The sequence below is a fragment of the Lonchura striata genome, chromosome 31, assembly GCF_050655825.1.
Source record: "Lonchura striata isolate lonStrDom1 chromosome 31, ASM5065582v1, whole genome shotgun sequence".
Lineage (NCBI taxonomy): Eukaryota > Metazoa > Chordata > Aves > Passeriformes > Estrildidae > Lonchura > Lonchura striata.
In genome coordinates, this window is record NC_140733.1 from 5,758,159 (window position 1) to 5,770,636 (window position 12,478).

At 59.5% G+C, this 12,478-nt stretch overlaps 1 protein-coding gene across 3 annotated transcripts in view; it reads left to right on the plus strand.

Annotated features, from left to right (window-relative positions):
• IDH3G (isocitrate dehydrogenase (NAD(+)) 3 non-catalytic subunit gamma) overlaps window positions 1–12,478 on the plus strand; it is a 14,905-nt gene continuing 2,427 nt past the window's right edge. The window contains exons 1-12 of one of the 3 annotated variants that reach the window (XM_085563554.1): window positions 268–426; window positions 1,056–1,112; window positions 1,463–1,474; window positions 2,467–2,564; window positions 3,711–3,823; window positions 4,806–4,866; window positions 5,604–5,736; window positions 8,577–8,710; window positions 10,323–10,425; window positions 10,530–10,676; window positions 11,316–11,410; window positions 12,323–12,383. In XM_085563554.1, coding sequence (XP_085419680.1) covers window positions 364–426; window positions 1,056–1,112; window positions 1,463–1,474; window positions 2,467–2,564; window positions 3,711–3,823; window positions 4,806–4,866; window positions 5,604–5,736; window positions 8,577–8,710; window positions 10,323–10,425; window positions 10,530–10,676; window positions 11,316–11,410; window positions 12,323–12,383 — 1,077 coding nt within the window. In that variant the 5' untranslated portion in view covers window positions 268–363. Of the gene's footprint in view, window positions 427–1,055; window positions 1,113–1,462; window positions 1,475–2,466; window positions 2,565–3,710; window positions 3,824–4,805; window positions 4,867–5,603; window positions 5,737–8,576; window positions 8,711–10,322; window positions 10,426–10,529; window positions 10,677–11,315; window positions 11,411–12,322; window positions 12,384–12,478 lie in introns of all 3 variants that reach the window. The other 2 variants (XM_085563555.1, XM_085563556.1) reach the window with 2 other exon arrangements.

Sequence of the window (12,478 nt, forward strand, 5' to 3'; positions counted from 1 at the left end):
AGGCGGGGCGGCGGCCACGCCCCAGCGCATGCGCGGTCTCGGCGTCGCCATAGCGACGGCGGAGGGGCGGCGGCCGCGGCCGTCCCCGCCCGTTGTCAGTGGGCGTTTGGTTCTTTCGCCCTCAAACGGAAGCGCGGATCAGGACAGGGCTCCGCGCTCGGTGCCGCCGTTCCGGGACTCTCCGCCTTTCCCGCCGTGAGGCGTCACCCAGCGCCGCTCCCAGGCACAAAATGGCCGCCGCGGTGTGAGGGTGTGAGAGCGGGCGGGGCGGGAACTCTCGCGGGATTTCGAGCTTATCGCCCTATCTCCTGGCGTGGGCGGCGCCGAGATCTCGCGAGAGCTCGTGCCGCCCGGAGGAGCATCATGGCGGCGGCGTTGACGGCCGTGCAACGGAGGGTGATGCGGGCCGCGCTACGGCCGCGCGCGGTGAGTGACCAATCAGAACCCGATCCGCCGTCTACCGGGCCCCGCCCCCGCCGGTTCCCGCCCGTTCCCGCCGGTTCCCGCCGGTTCCCGCCGCACCGGCGGCTTCTGATTGGCTGGAGCGCCGGCGGGGCCGGGCGGCCGCCAGGAGGGGCGGGACCTGGAAGCGCGGACCGGATTCTGATTGGTTACCCTGGGGGTGTGGCGCTGCTTCGCGAGTGCTGATTGGTTGGGACTCGCAGGGCGGGTGGGAGGAGCAGCGCTCCGCGTTGTGATTGGCTGGTATTTCTGGGAGGGGCGGTGCTTGGGATTGAACCATTGCGGGGTGGTGAAAGGGGGGGACGGGCGTGGCCAAAGGGGGTCCCGTGGGGGGTTTTGGGGGGCTCTGGGGGGGTTTCGGGGGGTCCCGGGCTGGGAATTCCCTCAGGAAAATCCCCGGGACCCCCCAAACCTCCCCCATGCGAAGTTTAATTAGTATTCTTTTAATTAATGAGGCGTTTCTGGAGCGGTCCTGAACCATTGTGGGGCGGGGGGGGGTCTCTGGTGCTGTTTTGGGGAGGGGGCTCTGAACCCTTTTTGGGGGGTTTTGGGTCTTTTTGGGGTCCCCCAATTTCGGGACCCCTCCCTTGCAGGTGTGGCTGCCTCAGGCCGGGATTTCCCACGCGGCTGAAAGGCTCCACCTCCCCCCCGTGAGTGCCACGCCCCCCCAAAAAAATCTCACCCCCCAAAAAATCCCACCCCCCCAAAAATCCCACCCCCCAAAAAATCCCACCCCCCAAAAAATCCCACCCCCCAAAAAATCCCACCCCCCCAAAAATCCCACCCCCCCAAAAAAATCCCACCCCCCAAAAAATCCCACCCCCCAAAAACCTCCACCCCCAAAAAATCCCACCCCCCAAAATACCCCTCCCCAAAATCCCCCCCAAAAAAATCCTACCCCCCAAAAAATCCCACCCCCCAAAAAATCCCACCCCCCAAATTTTGGGGGGGGGGTCCCCATTTTGGTCACGAATTTTTCCATTTTCTCCCCCCCCCACAGCAACGCAGCATCGTGAGTACCCCAAAAATCCTCGGGGGGGCCCCAAAATCTCCTGGGGGGGTCCCAAAAATAATGGGGAGGGGGAAAAGCAGAATTTGGGGGGCCCAAAAAATTCCTGGGGGGCCCCAAAAATCACCTGGGGGTCCCCAAAAAATTCCTGGGGGGCCCCAAAAATCCCTTGGGGGGATTTAAAATCACTGAGGAGTCCCAAAATGAGGGGGGGTCCCCAAAATCCTCTGTGGGGACCCTAAAAAAGTTCTGGGGGGGCCCCAAAAATCCCTTGGGGGGGCCCCAAAAATTTTCTTGGGGGTCCCAAAAATCACTGGGGGACCCCAAATCACTGGGGGGGCTCCAAAAATCACCAGGGGGTTTCCCAAAATTCTCTGGGGGTTTCCCAAAGTTTCCTGGGGTTTCCCAAAAATCACCGGAGGGTCCCAAAAAGAAATGGGGACCCCAAAAAAGAGTTGGGGGGGTCCCAAAAATCACCTGGGTGGGTCCCAAAAATCAACTGGGGGGTCCCAAAAATCACTGCGGGGTCCCAAAAATGACCTGGGGGGGTCCCAAAAATCAACTGGGGGGTCCCAAAAATCACTGCGGGGTCCCAAAAATGACCTGGGGGGCTCCCAAAAATCAACTGGGGGGTCCCAAAAATCACTGCGGGGTCCCAAAAATGACCTGGGGGGCTCCCAAAAATCAACTGGGGGGTCCCAAAAATCAACTGGGGGGTCCCAAAAATCACTGCGGGGTCCCAAAAATGACCTGGGGGGGTCCCAAAAATCACTAGGGGTCCCTAAAAATCACTGGGAGGGTCCCAAAAATCACCGGGGGGGGTCCCAAAAGGAAATCGGGACCCCAAAAAAGAGTTGGGGGGGGGGGTCTGAAAAATCACCTGGGGGGTCCCAAAAATGACCTGGGGGGGTCCCAAAACCCATCGGGATTGGGGAGATGGGGAAGGGGGAGGGGCGGGGGGGGTCGGGACCCCCAAAATTCGGGTGCCCCCCCAGCCCCCCCCCGCCAAGTACGGCGGGCGGCACACGGTGACGCTGATCCCCGGCGACGGCATCGGGCCCGAGCTGATGCTGCACGTCAAGGAGGTGTTCCGGTGAGGCCCCGCATGCAAATGAGGCGGGAGGGGCCTAATTAGTTCGTCAAGTATGCAAATGAAGCGGTGGGGTTGGGAGTTAACGGCCGAAATTGGGATGGAGTCACAAAAATGGGAGTTAAATGCGGGGATGGAGCCCTGGGAATTGAGTCTAAAAGGGAGGAATTGATCCTAAAATATGCAAATGAGGCAAGGAAAGTGTAATTGGCTCGTTAAGTATGGAAATGAGGTGGTGGAGTTGGGAATTAACACCCGAAATTGGGATGGAGCCCAAAAAAATGGGAGTTAAATGTGGGGATGGAGCCCCGGGAATTGGGGAATCGGGGCTTGAAATGGAGGAGTTGACCCTAAAATATGCAAATTAGGTGGGAGGGTTTGTAATTAGTTCGTTAAGTGTGGAAATGAAGCGGTGGAGTTGGGAATTAACACCCGAAATTGAAACGGGGTCACAAAAATGGGAATCAAGCGTGGGGATGGAGCCTCTGGAATTGGGGAATGGAGCCCAAAATGGAGGAATCGATCCTAAAATATGCAAATGAGGCAAGGAAAAAGTAATTAAGGGTTAAAGTCTAGGAATTAATTAGTGGAATTGGAAATTAACACCTGAAATTGAAATGAATCCATTAAAAAAAAGGGAATTAAGGGTGGGGATGGAGCCCTGGGAATTGGGAAATGGAGCCCAAAATGGTGGAACTAATCCTAAAATATGCAAATGAGGAAAAAAAAGGCAATCAGGCCTTGCAGTATGTAAATGAGCACGCAAAATTGGGAATTCGGTGCCATTTGGTGCCATTTCTGCATTATTTGATGCCACTTTGGTGCCATTTGGTGCCACTTTTGTGCCATTTTGGAGCTTTTTGATGCCATTTTGTCCAATTTTGGCCCATTTTGGTGCCATTTGGTGCCATTTTGGCCCATTTTGGTGCTGTTTTGTCCCGTTTTGGTGCCATTTTGGCCCATTTTGTTCCATTTTGGCCCATTTTGGTGCCGTTTTGTCCCGTTTTGGTGCCATTTTGTACCGTTTTGTACCATTTTGGTGCTGTTTTGGCCCATTTTGGTGCCGTTTTGGCCCATTTTGTCCCGTTTTGTACCATTTTGTCCCGTTTTGTACCGTTTTGTCCCGTTTCGGTGCCGTCCGTGCCTCAGGCACGCCTGCGTCCCCGTGGATTTCGAGGAGGTTCGGGTGAGCTCGGAGGCGCCCGAGGAGGACGTGCAGAACGCGATCACGGCCATCCGGCGCAACGGCGTGGCGCTCAAGGGTGGGCGGCGCCCCGATCCCCGAAACCCACCCCGAAACCCGGCCCAAAACCCCAAAACCCGGCCCAAAACCCCGAAACCCGGCCCAAAACCCCAAAACCCGGCCCAAAATCCCAAAACCCAGCCCAAAATCCCAAAACCCGGCCCAAAACCCCAAAACCCAGCCCCGATCCCCGAAACCCGGCCCAAAATCCCAAAACCCAGCCCAAAACCCCAAAACCTGGCCCAAACTGAGCCGAAATCCCCAAAACCCGGCCCAAAACCCCGAAACCCGGCCCAAAACTCGGCCCGAAACCCCAAAACCCCAAAACCCGGCCCAAATCCCCAAAACCTGGCCCAGACTGAGCCCAAATCCCCAAAACCCGGCCCAAAACCCCGAAACCCGGCCCAAAACCCCAAAACCCAGCCCAAAACCTCGAAACCCAGCCCAAAACCCGGCCCAGACAGAGCCTGAATCCCCAAAACCCGGCCCAAAACCCCGAAACCTGTCCCAAAACCCCAAAACCCGGCCCAAAACCCCAAATCCCGGCCCAAAACCCCAAAACCCGGCCCAGACTGAGCCTAAATCCCCAAAACCTGGCCCAAAACCCGTCCCAAATCCCCAAAACCCGGCCCAAATCCCCAAAACCCGGCCCAAATCCCCAAAACCCGGCCCAAATCCCCAAAACCCGGCCCAAATCCCCAAAACCCGGCCCAAATCCCCAAAACTCCACCCAAACTGAGCCCAAATCCCCAAATCTGATCCCAAATCCCTGAAATCTGTTCAAAATCCCCAAAATCAGATCCAAAATCTCCCCCAAATCTCCTCCAAATTCCCCAAAATCTCCCCCAAAATCCCCCCAAATCCCCAAAATCTCCTCCCCAAATCCCCTAAAATCCCCCAAATCCCCAGAATCTCCCCCAAAATCTCCCCCAATTCCCAAAAATCCCTCCCAAAATCCCGAAATTCTCCCCGATCCCCGCCCTGACCCCGTTTTCCCCCAGGGAACATCGAGACCAACCACAACCTCCCCCCCAGCCACAAATCCCGCAACAACCTCATCAGGTGGGCTGATTTGGGGCTGATTTGCATATTTTGGGGTCTGATTTGCATAATCTGTGAGCCGATTTGCATGTCTTGGGGCTTCGTTTGCAAGTTTTGGGGGTTTTTTCCATGTCTTGGGGCTTCATTTGCATGTCTTGGGGGTTAAATTCCATTTTGAGGGACATTTGCATGTTTTGGGTGTTGATTTGCATGTTTTGGGATTCATTTGCATATTTGGGGTTTCAGTTTGCATATTTGGGGTTCATTTGCTTGGTTTGGCTGTTATTTTTCACATTTGGGGGTTCATTTGCATGTTTTGGGGTTAATTTGCATGCTTTGGCTTTGATTTGCATGTTGGGGGTTCATTTGCATAGTTGGCTGTTGATTTGCATGTTTGGGGGTTCTTTGCCCATTTTAGGGATTTATTTGCCTTTTTTGGGGTCCATTTTTATGTTTTGGGGTTGATCTGCCTGTTCGAGAGATTCATTTGCATGTTTTGGGGTTAATTCACATGCTTGGGTCTTAATTTGCATGGTTTGGGGGTTAATTTCCATATTTAGGGTTCATTTCCCTATTTGGGGGGTTAATTGAGACATTTTGGGGTTTAATTTGCATTTTTGGGAGTCCATTTGAATATTTTGGGGACCGATTGCACATTTTAAGATTTTATTTCCACCTCTGAAGGTTCGCTTGGATATTTTTGGGGGATGATTTGCATATTTTGGGAGCTCATTTGCATATTTTTGGGGGGCTGCCAGGACCAGCCTGGATCTCTACGCCAACGTGATTCACTGCCGGAGCCTGCCCGGGGTGGAGACGCGGCACCGGGACATCGACATCCTCATCGTCAGGGAGAACACCGAGGGCGAGTACAGCTCCCTGGAGCACGAGGTGTGCCCCAAAAACACCCAAAATCACCCCAAAAAATGCCCCAAAAATAGCCCCAAAACATCCCCAAAAACCCCGCAAAAATATCCCAAAATATGCCCCAAAAATCCCCAAAAACATCCTCATTGTCAGGGAGAACACCGAGGGCGAGTACAACTCCCTGGAGCACGAGGTGCACCCCAAAAACACCCAAAATCACCCCAAAAAACATCCCAAAATATCCCCAAAATCACCCCAAAAATAGCCCCAAAATATCCCCAAAAACCCGCAAAAATATCCCAAAATATGCCCCAAAAATCCCCCAAAACATCCTCATCGTCAGGGAGAACACCGAGGGCGAGTACAGCTCCCTGGAGCACGAGGTGCGCCCCAAAACCACCCAAAATCACCCCAAAAAACATCCCAAAATATCCCAAAAAACCCCGCAAAAATATCCCAAAATATGCCCCAAAAATCCCCCAAAACATCGTCATCGTCAGGGAGAACACCGAGGGCGAGTACAGCTCCCTGGAGCACGAGGTGCGCCCCAAAAACACCCAAAATCACCCCAAAAATATCCCCAAAAATAGCCCCAAAATATCCCAAAAAAACCCGCAAAAATATCCCAAAATATGCCCCAAAAATCCCCCAAAACATCCTCATCGTCAGGGAGAACACCGAGGGCGAGTACAGCTCCCTGGAGCACGAGGTGCGCCCCAAAAACACCCAAAATCACCCCAAAAAATACCCCAAAATATCCCCAAAAACCCCACAAAAATATCCCAAAATATCCCAAAAATCCCCAAAAACATCATCGTCAGGGAGAACACCGAGGGTGAGTACAGCTCCCTGGAGCACGAGGTGTGCCCCAAAAACACCCAAAATCACCCCAAAAAACATCCCAAAAATATCCCCAAAATCACCCCAAAAATATTCCCAAAATATCCCCAAAAACCCCGCAAAAATATCCCAAAATATGCCCCAAAAATCCCCAAAAACATCGTCATCGTCAGGGAGAACACCGAGGGTGAGTACAGCTCCCTGGAGCACGAGGTGTGCCCCAAAAACACTCAAAATCACCCCAAAAAATACCCCAAAATATCCCCAAAAACCCCACAAAAATATCCCAAAATATCCCAAAAATCCCCAAAAACATCATCGTCAGGGAGAACACCGAGGGTGAGTACAGCTCCCTGGAGCACGAGGTGTGCCCCAAAAACACTCAAAATCACCCCAAAAAACATCCCAAAATATCCCAAAAACACCCCAAAAATACCCCCAAAAATATCCCAAACCCATCCCAAAAAACCCTGCAAAAACACCCCCAAAAATACCCCAAAAACATCCCAAAAAACCCTACAAAAACACCCCTAAAATACAAAAAAAAAAATCAAAAAAAAATGTTCCGTAACCACCCCAAAAAAACCTCAAAGACGCCCAAAAAATACCCCAGAAATACCCCAAAACCACCCAAATACAGCCCAAAAAATACCCCAACCCCCCCAAAATATCCCAAATTCCCCAAAAACCAGCTTGGGTGTGACGCCACGCCTGTGCCACACCCTGTTGGTGACACCCTGAGTGTGCCATGCCCCGTTGGTGACGCCCCACCCCTGCCACACCCGTGCCACACCCCATGGGTGCCACCCCACCCGTGCCACGCCCTGGGGGTGATGCCACACCCGTGCCACACCCTCCTGGTGATGCCACACCCGTGCCATACTCCTACAATGCCCTATTGGTGCCACCCCACCCGTGCCACACCCGTGCCACACCCTGGGGGTGATGCCACACCCGTGCCATACTCCTACAATGCCCTATTGGTGCCACCCCACCCGTGCCACACCCGTGCCACACCCTGTTGGTGACACCCCACCCGTGCCACACCCGTGCCACACCCTGTTGGTGACACCCCACCCGTGCCACACCCGTGCCACACCCTGTTGGTGACACCCCACCCCTGCCACACCCGTGCCACGCCCTGTTGGTGACACCCCACCCGTGCCACACCCGTGCCACGCCCTGTTGGTGACACCCCACCCCTGCCACACCCGTGCCACGCCCTGTTGGTGACACCCCACCCCTGCCACGCCTGTGCTGCACCCTGGGGTTGATGCCACACCCGTGCCACACCCCAGGGCTGATGCCACACCCGTGCCATGCCCTGTTGGTGACGTGTCATCCCTGCCACGCCCATGCCACACCCTGGGGTTGATGCACACCCATGCCACGCCCTGTTGGTGACACCCCACCCGTGCCCCACCCATGCCCCACTCATGCCAGACCCGTGCCACACCTGTGCCCCGCCTGTGCCCCGCCTGTGCCACACCCTGGGGTTGATGCACACCCATGCCACGCCCTGTTGGTGACACCCCACCCGTGCCACACCCGTGCCCCAGCCAAGCCCCACCTGTGCCACACCCTGGGGGTGATGCCACACCCGTGCCACGCCCTGTTGGTGACACCCCACCCGTGCCCCACCCATGCCCCACTCATGCCAGACCCGTGCCACACCTGTGCCCCGCCTGTGCCCCGCCTGTGCCACACCCTGGGGTTGATGCACACCCATGCCAGACCCTGTTGGTGACACCCCACCTGTGCCCCACCCATGCCCCAGCCATGCCCCAGCCATGCCACACCCGTGCCACACCCGTGCCCAACCTGTGCCCCACCCGTGCCCCACTCATGCCCGACCCGTGCCCCGCCCGTGTCACACCTGTGCCCCGGCCATGCCACACCCTGGGGTTGATGCACACCCATGCCACACCCTCTTGGTGCCACCCCGCCTGTGCCCCACCTGTGCCACACCCGTTCCCCACCCGTGCCCCACCCGTGCCTGACCCGTGCCCGGGGGTTGCCCGCAGAGCGTGGCGGGGGTGGTGGAGAGCCTGAAGATCATCACGGCCGGGCGCTCGCGCCGCATCGCCCACTACGCCTTCGGGCTGGCACGCGCCGCCGCCCGGCGCAGCGTCACCGCCGTGCACAAAGCCAACATCATGTACGGCACGGGGGGCACTGGGGGGTCCTGGGGGGGTCCTGGGGGGCATTCGGGGGTCCTGGGGGGTTTTGAGGGGTCCTGGGGGGCATTGGGGGGGTCCTGGGGGGTTTTGAGGGGTCCTGGGGGGTCCTGGTGGGCATTGGGGGAGTCCTGGTGGGTCCTGGTGGGCATTGGGGGGGTCCTGGTGGGCATTGGGGGGGTTCTGGGGGGTATTGGAGGGGCTTGGGGGATCCTGGTGGGGGTTTGGGGGGTCCTGGTGGGCATTGGGGGGGTCCTGGTGGGCGATGGGGGGGTTCTGGGGGGTATTGGAGGGGCTTGGGGGATCCTGGTGGGGGTTTGGGGGGTCCTGGTGGGCATTGGGGGGGTCCTGGTGGGCGATGGGGGGGTTCTGGGGGGTATTGGGGGGGTTTGGGGGGTCCTGGGGGGCATTGGGGGAGTCCTGGTGGGCATTGGGGGGGTTCTGCGGGGTATTGGAGGGGTTTGGGGGGTCCTGGTGGGGGTTTGGGGGGTCCTGGGGGGTGTTTGGGGGGTCCTGGGGGGTTCTGGGGGGCATTGGGGGGGTCCTGGGGGGCATTGGGGGGGTTTCAGGGGTCTTGGTGGGGGTTTGGGGGAGTCCTGGTGGGCATTGGGGGGGTCCTGGTGGGCACTGGGGGGGTCCTGGTGGGCACTGGGGAGGTTCTGGGGGGCATTGGGGGGTTAGGGGGGGTATTGGGGGGGTTTGGGGGGTCCTGGTGGGCACTGGGGGGGTCCTGGTGGGCACTGGGGAGGTTCTGGGGGGCATTGGGGGGTTAGGGGGGGTATTGGGGGGGTTTGGGGGGTCCTGGTGGGCATTGGGGGGGCCCTGGGGGGTCCTGGTGGGCATTGGGGGCTCCTGGTGGGGGTTTGGGGGGTCCTGGGGATGTTTGGGGGGTCCTTGTAAGGATTTGAGGGGGTTCTAGGGGTCCTGGTGGGGGTTTGGTGGGTCCTGGTGGGCATTGGGGGGGTTCTGGGGGGCATTGGGGGGTTCTGGGGGTCCTGGTGGGGGTTTGGGGGGTCCTGGTGGGCATTGGGTGGTGTTTGGGGGATCCTTGTAGGGGTTTGGGGAGTCCTGGGGGGGCTTAGGGGGTTTCTGGTGGGCATTAGGGGGCTCTTGGTGGGCACTGGGGGGTCCCGGTGGGGGTTTGGGGGTCCTGGTGGGCATTGGGGGGGTCCGGGGGGCCATTGGGGGGGTTCTGGGGGGTCCTGGTGGGGGTTTGGGGGGTCCTGGTGGGCATTGAGGGGGTTCTGGGGTGTCCTTGTAGGGCTTTGGGGGATCCTGGGGGCGCTTGGGGGGTTCTGGGGGGTCTGGGGGGTCCTGGTGGTCCTTGAGGAGTTTTTTTGGGGGGGTCTCACCCCTTCTGCCCCCCAGGAAATTGGGGGACAGGCTGTTCCTGCAGTTTGGGGGTTACCCTGTAGTTTTTGGGGATTATTCTGTATTTTTTGGGGATTATTCCGTATTTCTGGGGGGGTCTCACCCCCTTTACCCCCCCAGGAAATTGGGGGACGGGCTGTTCCTGCATTTTTTGGGGATTATTCCGTATTTTTTGGGGATTATTTCGTATTTTTGGGGGTCTCACCCCCTTTACCCCCCCAGGAAATTGGGGGACGGGCTGTTCCTGCAGTGCTGCCAGGAAGTGGCGGCCGAGTACCCCGAGATCACCTTCCGCAGCATGATCGTGGACAACACCACCATGCAGGTGTGACGCCCCAAAACCCCCCAAAAACCCCCCAAAAACCCCCCAAAACCACCCCCCAGAGCCCCTCCCAGTGCTCCCAGTAACCCCAGCACGGCCCGGCCCAGCTGGTGTCCCGGCCCCAGCAGTTTGACGTGATGGTGATGCCCAACCTCTACGGGAACATCGTCAACAACGTCTGCGCCGGGCTGGTGGGCGGCCCGGGGCTCGTGCCCGGCGCCAACTACGGCCACGACTACGCCGTCTTCGAGACCGTGGGTCTGGGGGGGAAATCGGGGGGTCTGGGGGGGTCTGGGAGGGGTTTGGGGGTCCTGGGAGGGGTTTGGGATATGGGGATGGGCACCACGGGGTCACTGGGAGCACTGGGGACACCCTGAGCCAGCTATGGCCACGACTGCGCCGTCTTCGAGACCGTGGGTCTGGGGGGGAAATCGGGGGGTCCTGGGGGGGTTTGGGGGTCCTCGGGGGTCCTGGGGTGGTCTGGGATATGGGGATGGGCACCATGGGGTCACTGGGAGCACTGGGTGGGACTGGGAGCACTGGGATGTTAATGGGGGGCACTGGGATGTTACTGGGGGATACTGGGAGCACTGGGGGGCACTGGGCTGTCACTGGGCTGTCACTGGGATGTCACTGGGCTGTCACTGGGCTGTCACTGGGCTGTCACCGGTGGGTCACTGGGATGTCACCGGTGGGTCACTGGGCTGTCACCGGTGGGTCACTGGGTTGTCACTGGGTTGTCACTGGGTTGTCACTGGGCTGTCACTGGGCTGTCACTGGGCTGTCACCGGTGGGTCACTGGGCTGTCACCGGTGGGTCACTGGGATGTCACTGGGATGTCACTGGGGGCGCGGGGCCGTCGCCGGGGGTCTCAGAGGCAGCGCCCCCCTCAGGCCACGCGGAACACGGGCAAGAGCATCGCCAACCGCAACATCGCCAACCCCACGGCGGCGCTGCTGGCGGCCTGCATGATGCTGGACCACCTCCGGTGGGCGGGGCCACTTCCGGGGGGAGGGGCTTACCGGGAGGGGCGGGGCTTAACGGGAGGGGCGGGGTTTAACTGGAGGGGCGGGGCTTAACTGCATGATGCTGGACCACCTCCGGTGGGCGGGGCTTACCGGGGGCGGGGTTTACAGGGGGCGGGGCTTACCGGGAGGGGCGGGGCTTAACGGGAGGGGCGGGGCTTAACGGGAGGGGCGGGGCTTACCGGGAGGGGCGGGGCTAACCGGGGGCGGGGCTAACCGGGAGGGGCGGGGCTTACCGGGAGGGGCGGGGCTTAACGGGAGGGGCGGGGCTTACCTATGGGGGCGGGGCTTACCTGCATGATGCTGGACCACCTCCGGTGGGCGGGGCTAACCTGCCGGGGGGCAGGGACACCTGGGTGGGGGTGTGGTGCAACTGGGTGTGGCACACCTGGAGTGGGCGGGGCTTACCTGGGTGTGGCACACCTGGAGTGGACAGCACTTACCTGGGTGAGGCACACCTGGAGGGAGCCGGGCTAATCTGGGTGTGGCACACCTGGAGTGGGCGGGGCTTACCTGGGTGTGGCACACCTGGAGGGGGCGGGGCTTACCTGGGTGTGGCACACCTGGAGGGGCGGGGCTTACCTGGGTGTACACACCTGGAGTGGGCGGGGCTTACCTGGGTGTACACACCTGGAGTGGGCGGGGCTCACCTGGGTAGGGCACACCTGAGAGAGGGTGGGGAACACCGGGGTGGGGTCCCCAAAAAGAGGTGAAGACTTAAAAGTGGGTGTGGCTTCCCCAGTGGGAGGGGCTAAGGTGGGTGTGGCCGAGAAGGGGCGTGGCCTCATCCAGGTGTGGGGCGGGCGCTCACCTGGCGGGGCCGGGTGGGCGTGGCTCGCTGATGTGGGCGTGGCCCGCGCTCGCCCCGCCCCCAGGCTGCACGGCCACGCCTCCACCATCCGCCAGGCCGTGCTGGCCTCGCTGGACGACCCCCGGGTAAGCCCCGCCCCCTGCCCCGCCCGAGGGGCGTGGTCACATTTGCATGTGGGTGGCCACGCCCCCTCCCGAGGGCGTGGCGCTGACGTGGCCAC